This window comes from Xyrauchen texanus, chromosome 10 (genome assembly GCF_025860055.1).
Source record: "Xyrauchen texanus isolate HMW12.3.18 chromosome 10, RBS_HiC_50CHRs, whole genome shotgun sequence".
Lineage (NCBI taxonomy): Eukaryota > Metazoa > Chordata > Actinopteri > Cypriniformes > Catostomidae > Xyrauchen > Xyrauchen texanus.
In genome coordinates this window covers 19,930,845-19,957,834 of record NC_068285.1, presented here as the reverse complement: position 1 = coordinate 19,957,834, position 26,990 = coordinate 19,930,845, and the positions used below count along the sequence as shown (strand labels likewise).

Here is a 26,990-nt window from a genome sequence, read left to right as displayed (position 1 = left end):
TTCGAGATGCAGACATACTCTCTCAGTTTAAGTTTAGACTAAAGACTTATCTATTTAGCCAGGCATACACCTAATTTATCCTCCAACCCACAATTAGGCTGCTTTAGTTAGGTCTGTCGGAACCAGAAACCAGGCAGAAACATTGAGCATGATCTCTAACTCTGCAATAAATTAAATGGCATCTACGCTTACATCTTTTTATTTGTTTCCCTGTCTCAACCTCGGGACTACTATCCTGAAGTCACCAGAACCGGCTGGATCCAGCACCATTCCTGCTTCATGTTGGACTCCACTGTTACATGTCGCAGAATAATGATGACTAAATGCAGCCGGTGCCAGCCAAACATCACTTCAATCTATTATGACGGACTTCAGAGGATGAAATGATGCCAACTCCAACCTGCATCACCTCTGTCTATTTATGGACTACGATCTTGAAATGAAATGCTTAGACTAACTATTGCCAGCAAAAGCCTTCATCAGCCAATTAACAAGGACAATTTCATCTATGTGAACTTCTGCAATTAATCAAGATGGACTTCAAAGACTTTGGTCATTAATCTTACAGTTCAAACACAATCAATGTTTAATCACTGACCCTTAACACTTAGTTTAATAATTTTAAACCAAGATTTTACCTATACATAATTAATATTTACATTACATTCATGATGTTAGCCAGATGGGAACTGGCCCCCACAGTGAGTCTGGTTTCTCCCAAGGTTATTTTTCTCCATTAATCAACATCTTATGGAGTTTTGTGTTCCTTGCCACAGTCACCTACAGCTTGCTCATTGGGGTTATTAATACAATTATCATTTAATTATTTTTAAACACTATTAAAAATCTTATTTTATCTAAATTACACAATGATGATTAATCGACTTTATAGATATTTCAGTTTTATCGTCTGTTAATGCTGATATTCTGTAAAGCTGCTTTGAAACGATGTGTGTTGTGAAAGGCGCTATACAAATAAAAATGACTTGACTTGACTTGACCAACTCTGCTCATTCTGAGACCTTTTTGTCTAAAGCAGTTTCGTCTGAGGCTGTTTTGTCTGAAGTTGGGTTTTCCTGATGTGTAATGTGTAATATAGAAGAATGCAAATGTGCAAGAATGTTTTCTCCGGTTTTGTTATTTGCATATGCAGTGTATGCCTTTTATGCCGTAAAACATGTTGAGAATGTTCATGTACAGTATGTTAAATATTTTCATAAAGGTTAATATCTCTACATGTTTACCTTTACCAGTACTTGTTGCAGTGTAGGAATAGTGGGTTAAGCAAGGGAGGTTTGTATAGTGCATTGTGTTTCACACTTCTTGCACACAGCAGGCTTTCAAGAAAGAAAAAAAAAAGTGATACGAGTAATGGGGGGCCTGTGTCCCAGTAGAGCTTTATGTCTATAGCAACGCCTCTGATTATATGCACTATTACACATAATCAGCTGTCTACTTACCATCTTTTTGTGTTAGTTTGCATAAAGGCAGACATGATATTACCCTTTATTCATATTGGGTGTATATTCATACACGTAACAACAGAATTCTAATTTTATTAAATTTTTTATGAACCAAACCTCCCTGTACTCCATAAATACAAAGAATGATCATAACTTTAAAAAAAATCTTCTTACAGTTGTGCATTCTTCTGTTCAACACAATGCAATAAGCATTTATCCTATTTCTTATCCACAATTATGTTTTTGAAACCTAAAACGAATACAACCCATTAAACTTGGCAGTCTTGGGTTTATCTCATTTATGCATTTGGCAGACGCTTTTATCCAAAGCAACTTACAGTGCAATTATTACAGGGACAATCCCCCTGGAGCAACCTGGAGTTAAGTGCCTCGCTCAAGGACACAATGGTGGTGGCCATGGGTTCAAACCAGCAAACTTGCTGATTAACAGACCTGTGCTTTAGCCACTACGCCACCACCACTCCATATCTACCCCTTATCTCAAGTGTGTACATCGATCTGAACACTGGTGAATATTTTTTATATAACTTTTCATACATGAACAGGCTTACATCATTGATAAAAGTGCCATTAATTGTAGTTGAGCACTAAAACATAACACAGGGCTAAATAAATAAATATGATTTATTATAAATAAATATTATGTTCTGTTTAGGCTCATATGTGTGTGTGTGTGTGTGTGTGTATTTATCACTTTGTGGGGACCAAATGTCCCCATAAGGATAGTAAAACCCAAAATGTTTTACCTTGTGGGGACATTTTGTCAGCTTATAAATTATACTAAATTTTGTTTTTTGAAAATGTAAAAATGCAGAACGTTTTCTGCGAGGGTTTGGTTTAGGGGTAGGGGATAGATTATATAGTTTGTACAGTATAAAAACCATTGTCTATGGAAAGTCCCCATAAAACATGGAAACACAAACGCGCGCGCGCGTGTGTGTGTGTGTGTGTGACTTGAATTATGACAAAAAAAATTATATTACCCACATTATCCCAAGAAATCTAACAAAAAAAACAATCAATTTAATAAACGTATCGGTATCGACGGTATACCCCTCATTCCAAGAAATCTAAAAAATTTAAAATACAATTATAGAAGTATCAGTATCGACGGACTTGAATGTTTTGGTAGATCGAAAAGAAAATAAGTTTGGTATCGCCCATCCCTACTAACTAGTAACAGAGGGACTAGAAAGCAACACCACGCAGTATATCATTCCCAGATTGAAAGTGGCAAGAGGGGAAAGAATATCAGATCATGTATCTGTGTTTACAGGAGAGCTACTAGCAATTATGATAGCACTTAATAAAATAAATGAAATGGGGCTAAGTAAAACTTTAATATGCTCAGATTCAAGTTCAGCCTTGAGGTGCCTGGAAGTTCAAAAATCAGATACTAGACAGGATATTGTTTTGGAAATCTTACAGATGTTGTTCATGATGCAACAAAAAAATAAGATAGTTCAGTTTTTATGGGTTACGGCACATACCGGAGTGTCTGGAAATGAAGAAGCAGATAAACTAGCAAAACAGTCTATGGCAAAGGAAAATATAGATATGCAAATTAGGTATAGTAAATTAGAAATCAAATCAATAATTAAACGGGGGATAAATAAAATTGGCAATCGTATTGGGATAATGAGGAAAAAGGTAGACATTTATATTTAATACAACCATTGGTAGGTAGAGGAAGGAATTCAAGTGGGAGAAGGAAGGAAGACTGTATTATTTCTAGATTAAGACTAGGACATACAGGACTTAATTCAACAATGCAAATAATAGGAAAACATCCTACAGGATTATGTGAATGGTGTGGAATCAGAGAAACAGTGGAGCATGTACTTATTAAGTGTAATAAATATTCTGAAGAAAGAAGTAAGATAATTGAAGAATTTGAGATGAAAGACAATCAACAATTAACATTAAAGACGGTTTTAAACTCAGTAGAGGGGGGTAGGTTAATAATAAAGTTTTTAAGTAGAACAAATTTGATCTTTAGAATATAGATAGGCTATTAGTGTTTTTAGTATCAGCATCCCTCTCTGGAAGATGAGGGACTTTGGCTGTAGATGGAGGAGCTGAACACGCAGCAACATTGAAAGCACGAGTCCTGATTGTTCTGGGAGTTGTGATATATTGTCTCTGATCTATTACCTACAGTAGATGGCGGTAATGCTCTTTTTAAGAATGCGAACCGCCAATAAGCCCAAAGAAGAAGAAGAAGAAGAACGCCACGCAGTTGGAATTTGCAGGATGACGTCTGAACGAGTGACGTTTCTTCCTCCAATCAGAGCGCGCGGCGGACGAATTCGAACCCCCAACGTCCTCGACGGGAAATACGCCAGTGAAGTCGTACATAGAAAACATATTTACGCGTTATCCGTTCTAAATAAGCGTTTTATTCATCTGGTGATAGTGGACAAATATCTTTGTAGGAAATACGCCATATTTTGGTGCCGCTCAGAGGTAAAATGGGAATCAACCTTAACGCTTAATCAGCTGATAGACTTTACATTGGACGTGTACTGCTTTTGTTTTTAAACTGGATGTTTCACTGTTTCTGTACAGCTCAGACATGGTTCGGGAGCGGGTGGTGCAGAGGAAATCTTTCCAGCAAAGTCTGGACGACATCAAGGACAAGATGAAGGAGAAAAGAAACAAGCGTCTCGCCAGCGCTTTAACTGCGAATCGCGGCCTGTCAAAGCTGACGATCAAAAACACGGGTGCGATTGCATGCAGGGTTTGACTTTATATTGCATATTACAACCTTTGGACAAAATATACATGCAAACTCATTGCACTCAAGTTCATTTTAAAGCATTGCTCTGTTGTCATGCTTTTTTAAAATGCATTTTCTGCATCTAACTGGGATATGTTGGGCTTCATGTTTAGAGCAATTTCAGAATGTATTTTGTATGTAGATTGCTGGTGTGTTGGATGGCAATGTCAGTACCAATGCTAGATTTATGGAGATTATGTGTTACAGTTCTTAACTTGCTCTCCACAGCTACAATGCAGCCATTTGTGCTGAAGAGTGTCCAGGTGAACAACAAAGCTCTTGCATTAGCCCTGCAGACAGAGAGGGAGAAAGTACAGCAGGCACAGGGAGTCATTCTGCAGTTAAAAAAAGAGAGACAAGTGCTTATCTTCCACCTGTTGATGCTGAAGAGGACACTGAGAGATCAGGGACCTGTGGAAAGCACTCAGGTGAGAAGTAACACAAGGAGCCACACAGAACTTGTTTTAATTGGAGTACTTGGTATGAAGCTAGTATATAAAGTCACGGGTTGAAATCTTAACTTTATTTAAGTTTACATTTTTCTTTTCATTGGTAAAGCAAGTAAAATGTAAATTTGAAGTATTTGTGCCTCTGCCGCTTTCATTTTCTTTTAAATAAACATTTTTCCTGTGTAATAGATTTCTCCTCCTGTGGAGACAAGTCCACCAAGTCCGCCTTGCCCCATCAGTCCGAGGTAAGCAAGAAACAGTCTAGCTCTGAGCTTTTCTAATAAAGCACATGATGATGAGTTAAATTAGGGCTGCACGATTAAGACACAATTAATAATTGTTAATTATTTCTGTTAATATTGCAATTACCAAATTTACAAAATACTTATTTTCAGTGAATAATCAGCATGCCATATTTGTGTTGGCTACACATCCAAAATAATCTAAGTAGCAACAAAAAGCATCTTTGCACTAAGTGATGCTGTTTGCACCTCGTTGCAAATAATGGCAGATACCTTTTGCACTCCTAATTAAATAGCAGTGTGTTTATTGTTTGTGTTTATAGAATATCAACATGGTACTGTGAAGTAAAATATGTTGATTATGGTTACTATATTAACACCATTTTGATGTAGTAAAACCATGGTTAATTTTACCCAGATCAAATCTTTCTCCTAACTCCTTGACTTTCATAGTGACCAAATCACAGCGAGGCAATCAACCTTTTTATAAATTTTGATTTATTATTATAAGTAGTATTAAAGAAAATATTAAGAGTGTAGACAGGAAACAAAATGGGGAAAAGTAGGACAAAAGCGGAAATCAAACCTGAGTCCATCCAATTGAAAAAAGTAAATCCACACATTCTTTACACCTACACCATTGCAGTGACATTGAGGGCACAGTGTCTTTATTTCTGTGTTTCCAACGTATTATTTGAGTGCAGGGTGGCAGTCACTCCGAATTTTGAATAAATGATACACTGATGCAATATACGTGTCTTTGATTGGTAATAATGCTCAAACGCTGCAAAAACACAAGTTACAACAATAGAAAATTAATTAGAATTTTTTCTATTTTAATTCAACATGAGCAGACCTACATTGATTGCTATAATTGATTATTTTCAAGATTAATTAATTGTGGCTGGCAACTGTAATTGTAATCTTGATTATTTGTTCGATTAATAATGTAGCACTAGGTTAAATTCACAAATTTCATTTTAGCTAGTTAAGAACTTTTTTGACTACCAGGGCAATGAGTGAATACCTAGCAGAGGATGCCAAACCCACAAATTTTAGGTAGATGTTTCAGACTAACATATGAGATTAGAGAGCTTCATATAGACCAAAATGCATTAAAAGACATGCATTGCAAATTTTGTTTCTCTTGATGATCATAATGTTATGGTCATTGTAATGCAGGCCTGTACATGTTGTAGAGACTCACCCAGCAGAGCCCCTCAAAGAGCCAACAGTTTCTGCAAGCACTGGTGAGCATCCTTGCCTAGCTTTTACCTTAAATGCATTTGAAACCTGTCTTTTAAATGCTCAATTTTGGGCTGTGAGAATGAAGATTGTAAACAGCCTATTTGTTTGTGGTTTTACTCTGTTTGCAGAATCTGTGTCTGGATGCCGTGGTGGCAGACAGGTTTCATTGCCCCCTACTGTAGGAACAAGACGAAAGAGACGCTCTGAGAAAGTGCGGAGACAGAGTTCATGTTTTGAATCCGTAGGGAAATGTGTTACAGATGTAATGGAACCCTCTTTCCCTGAGGAAAAAAGAGAAGAGACTGTCAACAATAGACAAAGAGTGGTGCTTAGCACTGAATTGGAGGACATTTGTAACAAAGTGGATGTTGCTGGACAGAAAACACGGCCGAATTTGAATATGTGTGTTCCTGACAGTCTTAACACAGAGTTAGAGATTTCTGAGCTTTCAGCTATCCAGCACTCAACGCCTGAGCCCCCTAAACGGACCACCAGACAACCCAAGAAAAAAACAACCCAAGCAGCCCCTCGGCCCAAACCAGACCGAGGATGCAAACCAGACCGAGCCCCAATGAAGAAGCCGTGGGAAAACCCCAAACCGCGAGCTCGCTCGAAAAGCCGAGACCGCTCGCAGAGTCAAGATCGAGTGGCTGAACTGCCTGCCGATCGGCTTAACTCCTCGCTGGGTGGCAATGACACCTTTGACTTTGACTGTGAAGAGGCAGTCCATCTAACGCCTTTCAAAGCAGGGAACAAAGCTGTGGAGAAACCATCACACGATGCTCCGATTAAAGAGGTCACACCCAATCCTGGTGCTGTGGAGACCAACAACAGTTCCTCAGAAGACGAGCTGGATGCAGATGACAGCCCTTACGTACCAAAAAGGAAATCCAGGAGAGCTTGTAATCTGCCACCTAGACGAGCTCGCTCCAAGAGACGGTCTAATCAAGAGGCCAGAAAGAACAGAGTGAGAGAAAATACTGCCCTAAAGCAGCACCATGTTGAAATGGTGCACACAGGTAAACATGCATAGCTTTTATTTTACATTGGTGACTTTTGTGTAACATTTAGGATGATTTTAATTATTTTAATGTTTTACAGAAGAAAATAAGACTGAAATAAAAGATACTGGCCCACATCTCCCAGATACTCTTGATTCAGGCCCTCTGCTTCCAGAGTCACTAGTCTGTGCTACTCCTGAGAATTTTAGCCACTCAGAGCCAACCCAAGAGATCTATCTAGGTAACCCTGTTGTCCAGAGAATATACTATATTCTATAATGCAGATGTTAATAATAAAAAATGGTTTGGGGATTCTTACTTCTGTAGAGCTGTTTCTATTCTTAAAACCCCAAAGAGAATGATAATTTTTGAGCCATGGTTTCCCTTGGGAATATCGGATGGGTTTTATATATATATATATATATATATATATATATATATATATATATATATATTAATAAGAATAATACAAGTTGTTGTGTTCTTTAAAAATTTTAATTGCTACCAAGTAGGTACATAAAGACTACAATGTAAAGCCCATAAACTCGCACTCACCAAATTAATAGGACAACAATTGTAGTCCTTTAACTCATACATTGGAAAGCACAATCCTAAAAAACCCATTTGAAATTAATTTAGGAACCTATGTTGAATCAGACTGGCATACAAATTGATGCAAAGACCAAACCACTTTCACTTGTGTTAATTACTCAGTTGAGCATTGTTTAACAATGGAAATATTTTCCCATAGCTCCACCTTCCACAGTGGAAGTAGAGTCTCCCACTCCAGTTACCCCTGGTGGAGAGGTGGAACTTATGATGATTGACTGCCCAATATTTGAATTTCCAAAGTGTCCCAGCAACTCATCTGATCAGGAGAATAAAATGCCTTTGGTGATGAATAGGGGTAGGAGAATATGTCAGTATTCCTTATTTTTGTCTTTTGAATCTGTTTTAAGTCTCACTAATTTGTATCTTCTCACATCATGTTTGATCTGTCTCACCAATTTGCTGCTGTTTCTTTCACAACATTCTCACCATTTCTAGAAGCGTTACACAGAAAACGGTCATATACTGTATTTGTCACACACTTGCAATGCTTATGTTTCTGCAGGTGGGCTGGTTGTTTGCTCCTTTCTGGGCTTGGGTTTGAGTGATGTGACAAATCTGCCCCCTGCAGCCTATCAGAAGCCCTTGTCTACTCGAGTCACGCCTAAATCCTCTACTCGCAAGCGGCGCTGTACGAGTACCATCAACTACAAGGAGCCATCAATCAGTTCGTAAGTTCTTCCAATACTGATAAAAAATTTTTTTTAAATGTGTTAAAATGGTTTGCCCAAAATTAAAATGTTGAAATTTACAGCATGAGGTTGAGTAAATGATGACTACATTTCAAATGTTTGGTAAAATATCTTTATATGTGCTTTAAATGAATTGGAACACATTGGGTTTTTTTAATAATGTATTTATTGTAGCTCTTAAAGCTGATATTGCACATTGGAGTTTATTAATGTGCTTTGAATTAATCATGAACTTGCTTCCCCCCTTTCTTCGAAGAAAACTTAGACGTGGTGACAAATTCACAGACACACGTTTCCTGCGGTCTCCTATCTTCAAGCAGAAACTGACATCTCGTCGGAGTTCAAGTCAAAAGATGGGAAAATATAATGAGTCTTTTGTTGGCTGTCGTTAATAGCTCAGACTTTGTAAAATAATTTCTGGCCAGCTTCATAGAATACCAAGTGACGTCTCTTGCGTTGTGTTTTTTTTAAATGGCTGTTACATTATTGTAGTTCTTGTTTCATCATGATTTAAAATTGTGAATATTATTAAATTGTCCCAAGAACTCTGATTTTAGATTTGAAAAATATCAGCACTCTTACTGCAAATAGGAGCCCAGATATTCAAAAGGAATTGAAAAGCATTCTGATTGTACTATGTACTATGCATATGATTTTTTTTCCAATGCAGCATAGATTATAAGAAAATAAGAAATGTTAAGTTTTACTGAAATGTGTCATTCTCAATGTTGCTTTTTTAATGGTCAAACCTTTGAAGACTAGTTCAGATAATGTCATAGAAGTCAACTAAATGGGGGCATTTCACAAAATACCAATATGGAATATTTGTACTTCAGAAATTATATATATTTCAAATGTATAACTGAAGGCAAAAGATGATTTTTAACATTAAGAATTGATGTTATGTTAATGGACATGCTATGCATCAACTACCCACATACACATCTAAATTCCATCTTGCGCAATTTATTTTACATAAGAAACTGGTGTAAACCCATGTGTGTACCATTTAGATTCCTTGAGTGCAAAACCACCTGCCTGTGGGTGCACAATATAATAAACATTAACAGAGACAGAGCTACAAGTCAAAAATGTTTATTGAAGATAGTTCATTCTTTCTTTTGTGCTGTAGCAGCTTTCTGGAGCTTTTTCATCTCGTGTTTGATAATCTTGTTCCTCTGCAAAGAGTTAAAACAAACAGATTAGTTTGTGCAACCTCTTATGAAGCATTATACACCATAAAATATATTTTATGGCTTTCCAACAAAACGTACCATTCTCTTGGCCTTCATCACCTTGTAGCGATCAAAGTCAGACATTGTGGCCCTCTGTTAAGAGAGTATGAGATTTAGCATGGTTGGAAAATATTAAGCAGATAATGAACAATGTTAAACTCCCTGTGATCCAGCCAACTACAAACTTAAAACAAGATTCACTAGATGAACAGAACTAACTCATCACATTTATCACTAGCACCATATTTTCCACCAGGTTACAAAGACATCACACAAAAGCTAAATTAATTTAGTGAAAGCATTAAGAAAAAGAAACTTTAAATCACCATGAGTTTAATACATTTACAAATGAGTACAGCAAAATCTAACAACTGCTTTGTATAACAGCGTAGGAGGCCTCATTGAGGGGTGACAACACATACCTTTTTTCTTGCCTCAATTTTCTTGGCCCAGCTGCTTTCAGCCCACTTTTGGTTTAGCTCTGCCTTTTCCCAGGCACGTCTCACGTACTTCTGACGGGCACTGAAGTCAACCAAAACAGAAAATGTGATGTGAAATACTGTATGATGCAACTTCTGGAAGTAATTTAGACATGTGGTTTTGCCCCATGAATTCTGCTTCAATTAGAGCAGCAAAATCACTTTTCAGCCCAGTGAACATCATTAAAAAAAAAATGTCAGAGCTCACCTGTGAGGTACTTTGATGACATAGTCAGTGAGCTGCAAACACTTGAATGGCATAGCCTGTCTCTTTACTCCAGTGCATGGGCCATCTACCAGTGCCTAAATCGTGACAGGAGCTGTTCAGTTACACTTCACAAATGCTCATTTCTATCTTTCAAATGTGATTTAGCACAAAAATCCTGGTCTTATGCTCGTCAGATAATTTCATTTAAAAAAATAAAAAGACTGCACCAACACATTATACATTTGAAGTCACAAACTTACCCTGTTTTGGTCAATGACATCAACAATTGCCACCAGCTTGCCCTCGTGCGGACCAAATGCAATGAAGGCAACGCGGCCGATTTCGACAAATCGCTTAAACACCTGAGAAAAGAACATTTAGAAAGACAAATACAAATTAAACTGATGCACTGTCAGTTCAAGAGCCTTTCAAAGAACATTTACCTCAGGACACACACTAGCATTCTATTTCCCGTAAAAACGAATAATTGGTAATGCACATTTAGCCCACTTTCAGTCAAATTTGGTAGGTTTCTCCAATTCCATACAGGTTAGACTTCATTTCCACAGTATAACGTTTCGCGCGGAGTCATCAGCCGCACTCATAACAGCAAGACTCAATGCAGCACGACACCGACGCAGTATGACGGATTAATCGAGGATACATTCATTAATAAAGATGTAGGTAGTAATGAAGTGGAAAACACGAGTCTAAGGTCTGTCCGACCATAAAATGTCAGTAACTCTGGCCTAACTCGCTCCACCACGTTGTTTCGAGACGTGCTTGACGCTTCTTTCCTCAACCGATTGCGCCAAATGTCTAATTTATACTTTATAAACAGTACATATGGGGTGTTTACACATTGCAACACGTATCTGATGCATTTTCTGTGGGACACGCAAAGGAAAAAGACTATATTTAGTCAATTTCAGACTTCGCGTAAGTCAGTTCACTTACCATGATGGCAGACCGTGGTAGAAAAAGGACTGTAGCACTTCCGCTCAGGAATGATGAGGCTTCCGTTTCAACACTGCGCACGCGCGGAGCGAATTTAATCGTAAAAAGAGAAGGAAAGCATCTGTTAATATGTATATTGATTCAATATGTAAATATATAACGTCTCACTATACAAGTATTTGTTTTACATTTCTGTTTATTTTAAAATCATACAAGACCAAGCAAGAGCTTTGTCAATGCCACGGCTTGTAATTTTAGGTAAGAACGACAACAACAAAAAAATAATAATAATTAAGGGGAAATTGGATGTATTTTGGAAAATCTATATAATTACATATTTGATGTAACTTCTGACAGGCACATTATTAAAAAGTATCATAAAAACCTTTTTCAATGCTTGATATCGCAAGAATGGCACAAATCATTTGGGTTAAAGGCAGTTCACCGTGTGACCGCTGGGTGTCCCTTGAAAGCACACGGCAGATGGGTTAAAGGCAGTTCACCGTGTGACCGCTGGGTGTCCCTTGAAAGCACACGGCAGATGGGACAGATGTTCGTTGTTACACAGAAATACAAACTTTACAGCAAACGTGGCACTTTTATGGTGAAAGAAAGTTGTGTCTTCAGAGTTGAGGAGTCGGCTCGTTGGTCTAGGGGTATGATTCTCGCTTAGGGTGCGAGAGGTCCCGGGTTCAAATCCCGGACGAGCCCATCTTTAGTTTTGGACGTTGAAATTGTCGTCACATTATCACTATATCATTGACAAAACTGGCAAGAATCATCTTAAACTCAAATATGAATATATATAACCTATATATTATTTGAAGTCTTTGTAAGTCCTTTTAAAAAATTTATGGAAACAATATTTGCTGATAAAAATATAATTATTATTATATATATTTTTTTATTAAATATGTCAATTGTTCAAACAATTTAAAAACAAACAGTATAAATATAAATTAAAATCAAGAAATAAAAGAGCATCACAAACACTTTGTCTGGTCATAAAGTCGGTCAAGATTCAAGAAATACATTTATTTTTGTTGAATATTAAAGGAGCAGCATAATGTGTGCGCAAAGAAATAACAACAGAAGGTTGTTTTGAATAAATTTGTTAACTTATGCAACTTAATGCAAATACTTTTGAGATGACAAGATGCTTTTTTGAGTAACAAATTAAGTTAATGCCTATTTAAAATAACCACTTCAGAAAAGGGTGCATGATTTCTCTTTTGTTCCAATCACATTTGACATTTCATTACATCTCAAGTATTCTATAAACAAATGTGACTCGATCAGTCAATGTGAACATTTTTCATAAATAATCTATTCTTTCCACTGTAACAGAGGGGCTTTTTCCCAAAATACTATCCTTTCACTTATTGGACAGTTGTTGAATTTATATATATATACCCTATATAATCACCTTAAACAAAATTGAATTTTTTTAATAATTTTCAGGATATTCATTAGCTACCTAAATTTGAAATATTAAAATTATATTGTGAAATATTACATCAAATTGCCTCAAAATAAACCTTTAGAAATTACACATAGTGATCTCATGGGTCAGGGAAATTTTGCAATGTATAGTGACAAACAGGAGTTTGTGAATGTGCTGTGGTAGTTTTTGTTGTGTTTTGGGAGAAAATCAAGTCAAAGGAGCCTTTTTCCCCATGGTACCCTCTGTTTTTATTTTTGAAATGTCATGTTCACTTTCAAACTCAGAAATTGTGACATCTCATGCCAAAACGAAAGTTGAGGGACATTAAAAAAATAAATGGACAATAGTTTCTTTTTGACCATTAAAAAAACAATTGTAATCTATATCCAGATGAAAGCACTCTAGTGAGCCATTTTAGAAGGATACATCTTTAGTTTTATTTGTTACAAAGTAATGGTTAAAATCCCCAAATATTTTTCCACACAAATTAGGGAAACATGTCACACAAATTTCGAAGAAGGGGTAGAAATATGAAAAAAAATGAGACCTTTGACATTAACCACATCAATTTAATCTAAAAACAAATGTTTAGAAATCTTACTATCTACAGTACAATGTTACACCATGTGCTTTGACCTCTGAACAGAGATTATGTTATGAAAGAAATTGATTTCATGATAGTACAATATTATTTAACTGAAATATGACACTTAAATGTCAGCATATTAATACTTGAACACTGACCCTCACAAATCAATAACTGACCAACCCACAGTCAAACCACTGTCTAGTGATTAGTGATTAAATCGGTTATAAGTGGTGCTTGCAAAGCAACACTATTGTAATCTCACATACTTATTATTATTATTAGGAAGGAAAGTAGCCTTGATAAGTATCACCCTGGTAACTGCCTAGCAACCAGACGGGTTTACCCTAGCAACCAAGTAATAAATCACATATCTCTGCACCAGATAATCGTAGAGACTTCTGGGTTGACTTATTTCACTTATGATGGAAAGTAGCCTTGATAAGTATCACCCTAGTAACTGCATAGCAACCAGATGGGGCTACCCTAGCAAACAAGTAACAAATCACACATCTCTGCACCAGAAAATCATAGGGACTTCCGGGCTGACTTATTTCACTCAGGAAGGAAAGTAGCCTTGATAAGTATCACCCTGGTAACTGCCTAGCAGTTATCTTATCAACCAAGTAACAAATCACATATATCTGCAACAGAACATCCTACCGTCATGGGGGTGACCTCTTTGAACTTTGGGCAGCAGGTGGGACATTGTGGTAAGAAATTTTGCCACGGCAAGCACCACTCACATTTTCTTCAGGAAATGTACCTATTTAGTTATTACTTATTACTTATACTATTACAAGGCTACTATTCTTGTGACTAGCCTATTGTAAAATAGCAATGAAAAACATTTCCTTAAAATATCCCTCAAATAGTGCTTTCAGAAGAAATCAAAAGTATTTTAATTTATTTATTTATTTGATGAAGAATAAACAATAACATAAAGAAGAAGTAAGAGTGCTTTTTAAGTAATTTGACTTGGCAGTCCCCAAGAGTGGGTGAAAGGTGCATCTTTGGCCCTTGGGAAACTTCTTTGACCACATTCCTCTTTGCACTGTTTATGTGTCAGTCCACTTTCTTGCAAAATAATATTCCAGTGATGACAGCCCAGAGGAGCGATGAGAACGGATCGAGAGGATCTTGTATTTTCAACAAGGAGGTAAGCTTGATAATTTACAGTATCTCTATGTTTATATGAAATAGAGAGAAACAGTAAGACAAAAATGTTAGTTCAGGCAAGTAGAACAAGCAGTAGTAGTCAGTGTGATATTAAAATTTTATTTAACAGTACAAGTTATACAATTATGGCTTACATAATATCTCCTCAAAGATGTTTTGATGGCACCTATTTTGTGCATTTAATGGCAATATGTTTCCTAAATTATGATAAAAAATAGATTATCTCCTTGTCATATGTGAATCTGTTAATTTTGCATTATAGATTACGGTGGATCTCCAGTTGGCTGCCCTCCTGGTGCCCAACCTCTGTCTCTCAGCTTGAAGAAGCAGAAAACAGAATCCTAAAACGTAAGTATGTGATGGTGTAGTTCTAAAATTATCTGATTTCCATTCCACTTGTTATATCAATTCTTTTTTTCAGCCATCAATGTCAAGTTTACACAAGGACATGTTCCCATATCCAATGGCAACTACATCTGGACTCTCGGCTTCAATGAAACAAAGAGCTCATCCTACATTTCAGGTCTCCCAGCCTCTGGGGTTGGAGACCTGCAGCAGGTCCCACTAGTGCTCCTGCATGGTTTTGGTGGTGGAGTGGGTCTCTGGGTTAAAAACCTACCTGCCCTTACAAAGGGAGGAAGGCCTGTATACGCACTAGACCTACTGGGTTTTGGCCGCAGCAGTCGACCGATTTTTGGCAGTGATGCCAGCGAAGCAGAGGAGCAGTTTGTACAATCATTGGAGGACTGGAGACAGGCAGAAGGTTTGGAACATATGATTCTCCTTGGTCATGATCTTGGAGGTTATGTGTCCACTGCCTATGCCCTGAAATACCCTCACAGGTGAATGTGTGTGTGTGTGTGTGTGTGTGTGTGTGTGTGTGTGTGTGTGTGTGTGTGTGTGTGTGTGTGTGTGTGTTGGAATGGAAAATAGTATTTTATTAATATTGCTTCTAAGATAAATTGCTTACTCAATCAGGAATGTTTTTCAAGCTCTGCTATAAAAATGAATTTGTCACAGATTGAAGCACTTGGTGTTGGTGGAACCATGGGGTTTTTCAGCAAGACCGAATGCTCAGGAATCAGAGCGTTGGATTCCCATTTGGATTAAAGCCATTGGTGCTGCAATGAATCCTTTCAACCCTCTTGGTCCCCTTAGGCTGGCAGGGCCATTGGGTATTCACAGTCATATTTACACTCTGTAATACACAATCAAACAAACTAAGAGAAGTGTGCATTCACAAAAGTGTCTTAAGACATTTTCCATGGTATTGTTTGCTAATTTAAAGGTGCATTTTAGTAACTTTTTGTTTGTGTCATCTTGGACTTGGACTAGTGAACCCTAGTGGTGTGGATACTGCATCATTCAAAATCAATAGTTTTCAGTTACAGATGCCATTGTAGTAATTCACTATTCTCAATCTGCCATGATTAATTTAATTGAAGTGTAACAGTGTCCAATAACAATATTCAGCTGGTCATGTGATTAAAAAATGGCAGCCCCCACAAGGGTGCCGCTGCCCCATGTAGAACAACACAGCTTTTATAAGGTTACTGATATGACTAGAGTCCTCATCTCATGTGAGTGCTCATGATTTTATACATATGTTTCAAAACTACAAATAATTTATTTAGGAGTAAAACCTTTAATGTGGAAAAAATTACTGAGTGGACCTTTAAATATTGTAATATACTTTAGAAAACAAAACCATTTCCTAAATTCCATACTCATGTCTTTTCCACTCATGCTTTTGGGATTGCAGTTTCAAAAAAGTTCTCCCAAGTTAACAGTCGACAAATGAATCCAGCTAAAATAGTAAACGAGTACCTAAATGCAAGATTAAAGAGTAAAACATACCCAAACAGACATTACTGTATAATACCCCAAAATATATGATCTGTGTATTCTTACTGTACCTACTGACTTTTGCAGGTCCTTTGTTGCTACAGGCTTTGCGTTCAGATTTTAAGCAGAAATATGCTTCTCTATTTGAGGATGACACAGTGGCTGATTACATATACCATGTGAATGTGCAGATGCCCAGGTAAGCATGCAGCCCTGCCTCTGGACAGCCTAACTTTAAGTGCTTGCTGACCTCACAGACACAAATTAAATGTTGTTAACAATTATGTGTTGTAATTGGGCAGTGGAGAGACAGCATTTAAAAACATGACAATCCCATACGGATGGCCCCAGAACCCCATGATGGAGCGCGTAGGGATGATCAGTACCTCTCTTCCTTTGTCTTTTATCTACGGATCCCGTTCAAACATTGATGGCCAGTCAGGAAAAGCCATCCAAGAAATCAGAACAAACTCACATACAGAAATCATTGTGAGTTTTATTTATATGATTTTGCTTTTCTTTTTTTTTTGTCCTTTATTGAAAATGCTCTATAGTCACCATTTTCTTCTCATTTCCCCCCAGGCCATTCAGGGTGCAGGTCATTACGTATTTGCGGACCAGTCAGATGACTTTAACCAGGCTGTGCTCAAGATATGTAACAATGTCAGAGACATCATCAATATGTAGAAGATGAAAACATTATTAACAAGATAGAGGAGAGGAAGAATTAAAGGGAACTTAATGACAGAGAGGGGTGAACTGAGAAATAACAAAGAGAACAAGAGAATGCTTGGAGGAGTGAGAACATGAGCTAGAGACGTGTGAGTGATAGAAGGATCATATTAAGGTGTGAAATAAGAGATAGAAACATGTAAGAAGGTAAAAAGAAAGAAAAAAAGATGGAAACATGTCAAAACCTGTTTTTATACTTTTCGATTTACACTTAAAACAATATCTGTACTTTATGAACTCTGTTTTTCATTCTAAATCTGAATTAATAAATAAAAGGAATATGTAGGTATTTATAGTAATAAATCAATTCAAAAACTGTCATTCAATAAAGGATCCAAGTTCACTTCATTCCACTTGTAATATGTACCTAAACATAAATATATTAAATCTGGTGATCTGAACACATCAACACTGTGAAGAACGAAATTGAGAAAAGCAGTTTTGCGCATCAAATATGGGTGCATTTAATATGGATTTATACATCACTGAAGCAATGATTTTAATGTTTTAACATATTGTTCCTGTCTTAAAATATGAACTTGACATTTAAAAATCAATTTTATGGTAAAAAGCAATGCCCAGTCAGAAGTCCCTGCCTTAATCCAGACGCAATCTCCTGTTAAACAGAGAAACAATGCATATTTTGTTTCAAAGTCATTTTAAAACAATGAAAGCAAACCAAGTAATTTATTCTTCATGACAAAATGTATAAATAAGCTCACTTTAGTTGTTTAAAATGCTAAGGAAAGTGAATGGTGCTTGCCTGTGCAAATCTCGCTTACACAATGTTATGCAATATATGTTATGCTATATAAGTGCAGTTATGCTATTGTGGGTAGATGCCAGGGCGCTGTTGTGTGGTAGCCAAGGTGTCCTGAATGGTTGTTAGTGTATTGCTGTGCTGTTGCTAGTGTGTTCCTGGAGGTTGCGTACTGGCCCAAGTTAAAAGAGGCCATCCACGTATTTCTGTAATTCTGGTCCCAATATGAATCAGGTCACTCCCTCCCTGTAAGTCTACAGGATCTTTTGGGCTTAGAAAAGTAATAAACAGACCTCTTCTCAACAATATGCATGGTTTGAGATGTGATTCATATCCCTAGCACAAATGTTGTGGGATGAGCTATGTCTTGCCTTAGTAAGCACCACTAATATGCGCTCTTAAGCTAGTTAAAATAAACCACCACATTTTGGTGAACATCAGACTCCATATGATGTTTTCACCAATTTACTAGATCTTACCCCTTTTGACCCATTGGAAAACCAAACACCTCCACTTCACACAGACTCAGAATTCCTTCTCTTGGGAGAACTATTGTCACATAACGTCCTTCAATCAGAGAGCTACAGCCAAAGGACTTAGTCTCACCTGCTGTGATATTTGACACTGTAGCACATCTACAAGGGGAGAAATTAAATGAGAAATAAATTGATTAAAAATAAATTAGATTTATTTTCTTGTTTTTCTCTACTCACATCAGGTTCTCCTTTCCATTGTTTTCCAGCGAGTTCCCAATACGGATTTCGACACCAGTCAAGTCTTCCCAACAGCAGTCGCCACGACTTGTTAGAGCTACTGATTTGATTGCATATCTATGGTGAAGGTCAACCCTCCACCAAGGGAAATCCTCTTGTGCAGTTTGGCTGCAAGAACCCTTCTCAAGGATTGAATTTTGGTTTCCATCAATAGCGTTTTGAGCTAAACTAAAGCCAGACCATTCCTTATGCAGGCTGGACTGTGTGGTTCTTCCTCTGAGGGCCAGATTACGCTGTGTCGATTTTTCTGGAAAGATAAGAATAGACTAGGTTTGATCTAGTAGAACTATTAGTTTAAGTTGTAATTACAGAATGTATTCCCTTCTCGGACTCTCACCATGGAGATGAACAGACAGGGGTGTAACATCTTCATCTGCCAATAAAATCAAAACAGCGTTTTTTAGATAAAACATGTGCACTGATGTACACATAAAGAGTATCCTATTCTCACACTTTCTCCACCATACCTGCAAATACCTCCACCTCACACAGTGTTAGAATTTGTTGGTGTCCAGGCAGAAAAATGTTGACAAATTTCCCTTCTATAGGTTTAAACCTGAATGTCTTTACGCCAGAAAATGAACGGACAATTGCTGCCCTGAATGTAAAAAGAAAGACATCAATTTAAAGTAAAACAAAACAAAACAGACACATTGCCCTTCTATTCAGTGTTAAAAAGTAATCAGGTTAATTCCTGAGACATTACTGAATAAACCTAAATCAGAGGAGATGTCTAAAAAGTATTAATTAACTTACAGATTGTTGTTATTGCCATTGTTTTCCAGGCTGCTTCCAATGTGAATCTGAGCTCCATTTATTCGTTGTGAACAACAGTCTTCACGATTTCTGATTGAAACTGAGGTAACATTGCGTACGCCATGCAACTCAACTCTCCACCATGGATTTTTCTCAATTTTAGTGTGACTGCATGATGAATGCCTGTAATTTGACTCTATGTTGCCATCTACAGCATTCTGAGCCTTTCCCAAACTATCATAAGTGGAGGACTGCACAGCATTGGCTTTCAAAGCAAGATTTTCTGTCAAAGATGAAAGTACATAAATAAATACAGTACTGAAGCTAACATACTTTGATCATTTCACATGCAGGCAAAAGCACCTGCGTGAAATAATATTTTTTCATTTGATGATTTTGATATTTAACAGATTTTCAATTTTAACAATAATTAAAAAAATAAAAGTTATGTTATAAAGATATTTTGAAGTCACTTAAGATTATAGGAGTTATATTGGTCATAAATTATAAGTATGATAAGTAAATGATAATATTACAGCACAGGCCATTTGCAATCAGCTGCTTATAGCAAGAAAATTATAATTTTGGTAAATATTATTGTAGTTCAAGTCAAGTCAATTTTATTTGTATTGCACCTTTCACAACACACATCGTTTCAAAGCAGCTTTACAGAAGATCAGCATTAACAGACGATAAAACTGTAATGTCTATAATGTCGATGAATCATCATTGTGTAATTAGATAAAATACGATTGTTAATCATGTTTAAAAATAAGTAATTCATTAATAATAATAGTTATAGTTCTACTTGTTCTAAATTAAGCTCACCTGTAAATAACGAGAAACACAGCCCAGGCAGAAATGTGAGCAGCAAAATCACAGTCATGGTTATCTCAGCTACAAGACTACAGAACATCTGTGTGTTTCAAGAACCTCCTCTCTTTTATTTACTTTCAGGATGTTATTTGTTTGTAGGTCATTTACCTGAAACAAACCTCCCACTGTTTTTGCACATTGGTGGAGATGTTGACCATATTAATATCTGTGTTTCAATGTTGTCTTAATTAAAACACCTATAATTCCATAATTTCCAAATTTCTTATACTCTCAGCAACACAATTTTTACCAAGAGAAAACATGGCACAGCAAGTTTGTCTTATATCACTCTGGCCTGAATAGGAGGATATGTTATTTTGCTTATTGTATGTGGTCAGTGGCTAATTGACTTTGACCGTTGGCTGAAGTGTGTTTGCATAGCGTGGGTGAAGCACCTGTTTGTCCAATGTTCTGTCAACCTTCCCTTACACTGGTAATATACTACAAATAGTTTTAAATTAATATTAAATATACTGTGTGAGCCTTTGAAATATTCAGACTCTTTGTTGCCATCAACAGCATTCTCTGCAATTCCCAACCGACTATATGTGGAAGACTGGACAGCTCTGGCTCTAGATGCAAGATTCTCTGTTCAAGATTATTCCAACAAGATTGGTAATTTCAGGGATTTGCTATGCTTGTTACACTCAAAAAGAGCTCAGGTAATAATAAAAGAATATGCCTCCTGCATTTGTTGGTCAAATTTGCCGCTGAAAATTTCATTTTTAGAGAGCACAAAGAAAATTCAGCAATTTATTATTTTCTTTCCTTTTTAATAACTAACTAATCAACCTTTAAAAGGCTCCCATCTCTTTTGACCAATACATTTCCATCACCTTTCCAAGCATTTGTGACAACTGGATACAGATATTTAAATGTAGTAAATCTAGACCCATTTGTGAACTGTTTTGACAAATTCATTGAAAAGAACTGACTCAAAAGAACAAATCACTATGGCTTGCGAGCAATATCTAGCTCATGAAATATTTTTTACATAAATAAAAAGTAGAAATATATATATTCATTATAGAATTCCCAATTTCCATGGCATTAGAAATTGTATTAATTATCATGACTTCTCCAGGCCTGGAAAAGGTATCGGTTACCTAACGTAACCTCGGTTCTCTCTAGATGAGGGAACGAGTATTGCGTAAGCTAGCTTACGCTACGGGAAAGATTCATCTTTTCTGAGATATTGAAGCCAAAAAATTATCCTTAATTTTTGTATCCATTGTCAACGCAGTCGCGGCAGCTGCAGACCTTGAGCCGGGCTAGCTAGCGAGCTCATAGGTTGCTCTGCGGCAACTGCTGCAGCCTATAGACGAGCTTGGGCTGAACTCGCATCCAATGAGAGGCGTCCGCGCTCACTGCATCAAAGCCCGCCAAAATGGGCGTGACTAGAGTGCATATAAGCGTAGTTCGTGAGGCTGGAACCCTGGTTTTCATTGACTGAAGCGTAAAAGTTGCTCGTGGCGCGAAGCACGGCCGTTACGCAATACTGTTCCCTCATCTAGAGAGAACCGAGGTTACGTTAAGTAACCGACACGTTCTCTTACGAGAGGTTCTCTCAGTATTATGTAAGCTAGCTTACGCTCACGGAACCCATTGTCAACGCCGTCGTGCCAAGCATCCACTGTATGAGCCCCAGGGAATTAAGGGGGACCCGGGGAGCCCTTATGAGTGGGGAAATAATATTTGGCCGGCAAGAATGCGGGTCATTGATTGTATAATACATAAGCACATAGTGGGAAGGGAACGACAGAGCGGCGGTGCCGGTCTGTGTGGAATGTGTCCCATCAGTGCAGCTCACCAGGGAGCTGTAGCGTATTAAACCACTAGTAGTTTTGCCTGCAGAGCGGGCACTTCCATATTGTAAAATCTGACAAAGGTGGAGGGGAAGTCCATCCCGCTGCCACACATATGTCATGAATGGAAATCCCGCTGGACCATGCCCACGAGGATGCCATGCCTCTAGTGGAGTGAGCCCTAATGCCCAACGGGCATGGCAGGTCTTTTGACGCCGTATGCAGCAGCAATAGCGCCCACTATCCATCTAGATAGTGTCTGTTTCGAGGCGGCGAGACCTTTGGTGCTCCCTCGAACTAAACGAAAAGCTGCTCAGAGCGCCTGAAAGCGGCGGAGCGCGCAGTATACAATCTCAGTGCTCTGACCGGGCAAAGGAGATTGGCGTCGCGTCAGCTATCAGGTGCTGGCAGCGCCGATAGGGAAATGACCTGTGCTCTGAAAGGAGTACTGATCACCTTGGGAACATAGCCGTGTCTAGGCTTTAAAATGACCTTGGAGTCACTTGGTCCAAACTCAAGACACGCAGCTGACAGACAGCGCGTGAAGGTCTCCCACACGCTTGACTGATGACAGGGCAGTCAGAAAACGGTTTTGAGTGAAAGGTATTTCAAATCCACGGATTGAAGTGGTTCGAAAGGGGGCTTTCATAGTTTCGAGAACTATAGAAAGATCCCAGATAGGAACCGATGGGGGCGCGGGGTTCATCCTTCTAGCTCCCTGAGGAAGCCGGATGACCAGCTCGCTTTTACCCCATGACTGGCCGTGCAGGGGTTCAGCTAACGCCGCAATGGCCGCCACATACACTTTGAGCGTGGATGGGGATCTGCCCTTATCCAGCAGCTCTTGTAGAAATACGAGCAGCGACGTACACCCCACATGTCCGCGGGTCCAGGTCTCTGTCGGTGCACCATTTTGAGAACACAGACCATTTTGACGCATAGAGTCTTCTCGTGGAAGGGGCTCTAGCGTGTATGATGGTGTTTATTACTCCTTCTGGCAGAGCGACGGGTAGTCGCTGATCACCCACGCATGCAGCCTCAGCTCTGGGTGGGGATGCCAGATTGTGCCGCGAGCTTGAGAGAGGAGATCTGCTCTCACTGGGATGGGCCACGGCGCTGTCAGTGACAGCCGCGTAAGCTCCGGGAACCATGTCTGATTCTCCCAACGCGGGCTATGAGGAGCACCGAGTGACGCTGCTTCCTGATCCTCTGCATTACCTGTGGCAATAGCGAGACGGGAGGGAAGGCGTAAGCGGGCGCCTGGGCCAGTCCTGGGCCAGCTGCCGCTCGCTCGAGAAAAATATTGGGCAGTGAGAGTTCTCTTTGGACGCAAAGAGGTCTATCTCTGCTCTGCCGAATAGGTGCCATAACGCCTGGACTGTTTGAGCGTGCAGGACCATTCCCCTGGGGAATATTGTCTCTGGACAGTCTGTCCGGGCCGCCGCTCAGGTGGCCTGGCACGCGCGTCGCCCTCAGCGAGCGCAGGTGGCACTGGGACCAACTCAGTATGCGTTTGGCCAGATGGAAGAGGTTCCTGGATCTGACACCGCCCTGACGGTTTAGGTAGGATACCACAGATCTGTTGTCCGAACGGACCAGGACGTGGTGACCCTGAATGACCGGAGAAAGCGCACGAGCGCTGCATCGACCGCTATCATTTCCAGACAATTTATGTGAAGGAGCTTTTCCTGAACTGACCATAGGTCCGAAAATCGAGAGCCCTCGCGAGACCGCGCCCAACCCGTGTTGGACGCTGCCTGTCGAGATGACTTTTCGGCGAGATACAGCTCCCATTGTCACTCCCCGCTGATACCATTCGCCACTGTCCAGGGCTGCAGAGCTGATATACAGGTCTGAGTCACCTTGATGGGCTGGCGGCCTGTGGCCCAAGCCCGGCGAGACGCTGGGTGTTTAGCCAATGCTGAAGCGGGCGATGTGCAGTAAACCCAGCTGAAGTACTGCTGCGGCTGAGGCCATGTAACCTAGCACTCTCTGGAATTTCTTCAGAGGCGTGAGGCTGTTCATCTGAAAAGATGCGGCTAGTCGCTGAACACGGCGCCACGCTGTGTAGATAAGCGAGCCGCCATTGCCACGGAGTCTAGTTCTATTCCAAGGAAGGAAATTGTCTGACTGGGCTGTAGTGAGCTCTTGGTCCAATTGACTGCAAGACCCAAACTGTTCAGATGGCTGAGGAGAACTGACTCTGTGAGACAGAAGCTCCATATGTGACTGTGCCATAATCAGCCAGTCGTCCAAATAGTTCAGAATTCGCGAAACCCTGACTCACGAGGGGTGCGAACGCCGCGATCCATGCACTTCGTGAAAGTACGGGTGCTAAGGACAGGCCGAACGGGAGGACGGTGTATTGATAAACCTGGCCGCCGGCTAATCTCAAGAATGGCCTGTGACGGGATTTACCTGAATCTGAAAGTATGCATCTTTCAGATCGAGAGAAATAAACCAGTCCCCTGGCGCATATGCGCGAGGAGTTTCCTGATTGTAAGCATTTTGAATGGTCTTTTGCAAGCACCTTGTTCAAAACCCTGAGATCTAATATGGGTCTGAGGTCACCGCCTTTCTTGGGAACAAGAAAATAACGGCTGTAAAGCCCCGACTCGCTCAGAGAGGGTGGCACTTTCTTATGGCCCTTTTGCACAGAAGGCTTGTTATTTCTGAACGAAGCATGCACGCTAAGCCTCCGGTTCACAGTGGTTTCGAGCCAGCCTGAAGCTGAGGAGGGCGGCGATCGAACTGTAGCAAATAGCCCTGTTGTATTGTGCTTAACACCCACTTGGATATCCCTGGAATAGCTTCCCACGCTTTGAAGCTGTAACGCTAGAGGGTGAATGGCCAACTCGCTCTGATTGCCGCACACAGAGCTGAACAAAATGTGTGAGCGCGCTTAGTGTGTTTATGCATGATTGCTCGCAGACAGCATGAACAGGCTGTTTTGTGAGTGACTTCCGATTGGAATGAATGGGGAAAGAGTCACATCTGTTACTTGATGCACAAGCATAGTCATGGACACGGACTTACACACAGAGGAATGTTTGCTGGCCGTGTAACAGAGCCGGCAGAGAATGGGCGCACAGACGATTCGTGGGCGATTTATTGACTCTAACACTCGAGCTGTTCAGAACCACTTTATGTGAGCGTGCTCTGGTGGGGACACGAGACATGTAGTGCTTGTGTGTAGAGGTGAACACTGGATTGTGGGCACATTTTCTACACATAGGGCTGGTCGTGTGACAGAGCTGCCAGAGAATGGGCGCGCGACGCATTCGTGGGCTTTCATTGACTCTGACGCCGAGCGGTTCAGTAATCGCTTTATGCGCGAGCGTGCTCTGATAGGGGCACGGAATGTGTTATGCTTGTGTGTAGGGGTGAACACTGGGTTGTGGGCACATGTTCTACACATAAGACATGTTTGCTCTTTACAAGATTTATTTGGGTCGCCGTAAAAATGGCGCTTGAGTGCAGGCAAGCGGGCAGTGTCACCGGCTTGTTGGCTGCTAAATTCACCACTGTAGTAGCCTGAGAGAAGGGGACTGACAGGGGCAAAGCTTTGACGGTGGTCCGCCGCGGCGGACTGAGCCGCCGCTTGTTCAACAAAGTTAGGAAGACTTCGGTTGCTCTGGTTTCAGCGTTACCTTAAATCGAGGCCCGCGTGGGGGCGGCGGTCTGCGGCGGCTGTCTGAGCGCGACCGAGGGCGGCCGCCCTGTCGACGCTGAGAAGTCTGAGTTTGTTGAGCTGGGCACTGTGAAGAGGCTCGTGCAGGAGGCTGATCACATGAGCGGCCTGCAGAGGAGCTAGCGCGACGCAGCAGGAAGAGGTTCATGGCTTGAGTGGCTTTCTGGACTTCTGAGAAGCGGTCAACAATGCCACTCACCGCGGAGCCGAAGAGACCGGTCGGAGAGAGCGGTGCGTTGAGGAACGTGGAGCGCTCTGCTTCTCCCATGTCGGCTAGCGTTAGCCACAGGTGTCTCTCGGTCACAGTCAGCGAGGCCATGCACTTCCCTAGAGCTTGAGCTGCAGCTTTGGTAGCGCGAAGGGCGAGGTAATCAGTAACAGTAATTCGTAGATCAGTAACAGCCTCTGGGTGCCTGCCTTTCTCATCCCACTCCCGAAGAAGGTCCGCTTGTAGGATCTGTAAAACGGCCATGGAGTGCAGAGCAGATGCGGCTTGGCCGGCGGCGGAATAGGCGCGGCCAACATAGGCGGAAGTCGCTCTGCAGGCCTTAGACAGGAGCACAGGCTTAGATCGTCATCTCGCGGAGGGCGGGCAAAGGTGTGCTGCTACCGAGTCCTCGACCGGGGGGATGGAGGAGTAGCCTCTCTCGGTGGTGCCGCCCACCGACGCGAGAGAGGTGGAGACGTGGGAACGGGACCTGGCCGACAAAGGAGCTGCCCACCGACTTTGCAAGCTCCGTGTGTAGTTCCGCAGGAAGGGAGCGCCCGGCCGCGGGTGTAGAGCAGCGATGGCTTTGAAGAAAGCAGCCATCGAGTCTGTTGGGTGCCTGCTCAGGGGCGGTGACCACTCGAGCCCGAGGCGGTCGACGGCCTGTGTGAGGAGGCGCGTTAACTCCCTTCGACTCGGGCGCTGGTCCTGCTGGATTCCTGGGCCGAGGAGGAGGCTTGGGAGCCTGACCACCTCGCTGTCCGAAGCCATGATGGAACAGCAGCCCTTAACCTCCGCCTCGCCATCCAAGATGGCAGCAGTGCGGCCGCCGGCGGCAACTGCGCGTCCCGGGGCGGGAGGGTGAAAACGATGCTCGAGGGAGAGGCTCCGGCGAGGCAGTCGCTTCAACCACAGTTTCTGGCAGCCTTTGGGAGCGGGCGCTTCTTTCTGC

General features: G+C 40.6%; 4 protein-coding genes and 1 non-coding gene across 8 annotated transcripts; 3 read left to right on the top strand and 2 right to left on the bottom strand.

Annotated features, from left to right (window-relative positions):
- The first annotated feature begins 3,805 nt into the window (after positions 1-3,805).
- Positions 3,806-9,428, top strand: LOC127650587 (shugoshin 1-like). Of its 3 annotated transcripts, none has more exons than XM_052136087.1 (10): positions 3,806-3,950; positions 4,053-4,207; positions 4,492-4,691; positions 4,902-4,957; positions 6,137-6,204; positions 6,331-7,221; positions 7,304-7,444; positions 7,955-8,110; positions 8,318-8,483; positions 8,761-9,428. In XM_052136087.1, the coding sequence occupies exons 2-10, from the start codon at positions 4,060-4,062 to the stop codon at positions 8,894-8,896; spliced, it is 1,962 nt and encodes a 653-aa protein (XP_051992047.1). In that variant the 5' UTR covers positions 3,806-3,950; positions 4,053-4,059; the 3' UTR covers positions 8,897-9,428. The 3 variants fall into 3 exon arrangements, with proteins under 3 accessions (XP_051992047.1, XP_051992046.1, XP_051992048.1); XM_052136086.1 differs by having other exon boundaries at positions 7,955-8,122; XM_052136088.1 differs by lacking the exons at positions 7,304-7,444; positions 7,955-8,110.
- Positions 9,429-9,583: 155 nt separating this feature from the next.
- Positions 9,584-11,426, bottom strand: LOC127650589 (60S ribosomal protein L14-like). The gene is made up of 6 exons (XM_052136089.1): positions 11,384-11,426; positions 10,687-10,788; positions 10,427-10,521; positions 10,162-10,261; positions 9,779-9,832; positions 9,584-9,682 (listed from the first exon to the last, which is right to left on the bottom strand). Exons 1-6 carry the CDS (start codon positions 11,384-11,386, stop codon positions 9,614-9,616), a joined length of 423 nt encoding a protein of 140 aa, XP_051992049.1. The 5' UTR covers positions 11,387-11,426; the 3' UTR covers positions 9,584-9,613.
- Positions 11,427-12,022: 596 nt separating this feature from the next.
- On the top strand, positions 12,023-12,094 carry trnap-agg (transfer RNA proline (anticodon AGG)). Its single transcript has one exon. It is a non-coding gene; the product is annotated as a tRNA-Pro (tRNA).
- A 2,415-nt stretch (positions 12,095-14,509) lies between these two features.
- On the top strand, positions 14,510-17,462 carry LOC127650529 (1-acylglycerol-3-phosphate O-acyltransferase ABHD5). Of its 2 annotated transcripts, XM_052135990.1 has the most exons (7): positions 14,510-14,572; positions 14,855-14,940; positions 15,014-15,434; positions 15,613-15,767; positions 16,525-16,636; positions 16,740-16,926; positions 17,020-17,462. In XM_052135990.1, the coding sequence occupies exons 1-7, from the start codon at positions 14,532-14,534 to the stop codon at positions 17,122-17,124; spliced, it is 1,107 nt and encodes a 368-aa protein (XP_051991950.1). In that variant the 5' UTR covers positions 14,510-14,531; the 3' UTR covers positions 17,125-17,462. The 2 variants fall into 2 exon arrangements, with proteins under 2 accessions (XP_051991950.1, XP_051991949.1); XM_052135989.1 differs by having other exon boundaries at positions 16,740-17,462.
- A 146-nt stretch (positions 17,463-17,608) lies between these two features.
- On the bottom strand, positions 17,609-20,425 carry LOC127650530 (uncharacterized). Its single transcript, XM_052135991.1, has 7 exons — positions 20,287-20,425; positions 19,459-19,741; positions 19,170-19,300; positions 19,040-19,075; positions 18,643-18,949; positions 18,409-18,564; positions 17,609-17,785 (listed from the first exon to the last, which is right to left on the bottom strand). Exons 1-7 carry the CDS (start codon positions 20,372-20,374, stop codon positions 17,767-17,769), a joined length of 1,020 nt encoding a protein of 339 aa, XP_051991951.1. The 5' UTR covers positions 20,375-20,425; the 3' UTR covers positions 17,609-17,766.
- Between the last annotated feature and the right edge of the window lie 6,565 nt (positions 20,426-26,990).

What these genes read in the sequence shown, in the direction of transcription:
- LOC127650589 (XM_052136089.1), bottom strand. An exon ending in ATGTCATTGACCAAAACAGG is followed by an intron (nt 10,522 to 10,686) that starts GTAAGTTTGTGA and finishes GTCACGATTTAG; the next exon opens with GCACTGGTAGATGGCCCATG. An exon ending in TGATGAAGGCCAAGAGAATG is followed by an intron (nt 9,683 to 9,778) that starts GTACGTTTTGTT and finishes AACTCTTTGCAG; the next exon opens with AGGAACAAGATTATCAAACA.
- LOC127650587 (XM_052136086.1), top strand. Translation starts at nt 4,060, where the DNA reads ATGGTTCGGGAGCGGGTGGTGCAGAGGAAATCTTTCCAGCAAAGTCTG. An exon ending in TGTTGAAATGGTGCACACAG is followed by an intron (nt 7,222 to 7,303) that starts GTAAACATGCAT and finishes AATGTTTTACAG; the next exon opens with AAGAAAATAAGACTGAAATA. An exon ending in GAATAGGGGTAGGAGAATAT is followed by an intron (nt 8,123 to 8,317) that starts GTCAGTATTCCT and finishes ATGTTTCTGCAG; the next exon opens with GTGGGCTGGTTGTTTGCTCC.
- LOC127650530 (XM_052135991.1), bottom strand. Translation starts at nt 20,374, where the DNA reads ATGTTCTGTAGTCTTGTAGCTGAGATAACCATGACTGTGATTTTGCTG. An exon ending in GTGTTTCTCGTTATTTACAG is followed by an intron (nt 19,742 to 20,286) that starts GTGAGCTTAATT and finishes CATCTTTGACAG; the next exon opens with AAAATCTTGCTTTGAAAGCC. An exon ending in AATGGAAAGGAGAACCTGAT is followed by an intron (nt 18,565 to 18,642) that starts GTGAGTAGAGAA and finishes CTCCCCTTGTAG; the next exon opens with ATGTGCTACAGTGTCAAATA.
- LOC127650529 (XM_052135989.1), top strand. Translation starts at nt 14,532, where the DNA reads ATGAGAACGGATCGAGAGGATCTTGTATTTTCAACAAGGAG. An exon ending in AGAAAACAGAATCCTAAAAC is followed by an intron (nt 14,941 to 15,013) that starts GTAAGTATGTGA and finishes TCTTTTTTTCAG; the next exon opens with CCATCAATGTCAAGTTTACA. An exon ending in TAGGCTGGCAGGGCCATTGG is followed by an intron (nt 15,768 to 16,524) that starts GTATTCACAGTC and finishes TGACTTTTGCAG; the next exon opens with GTCCTTTGTTGCTACAGGCT.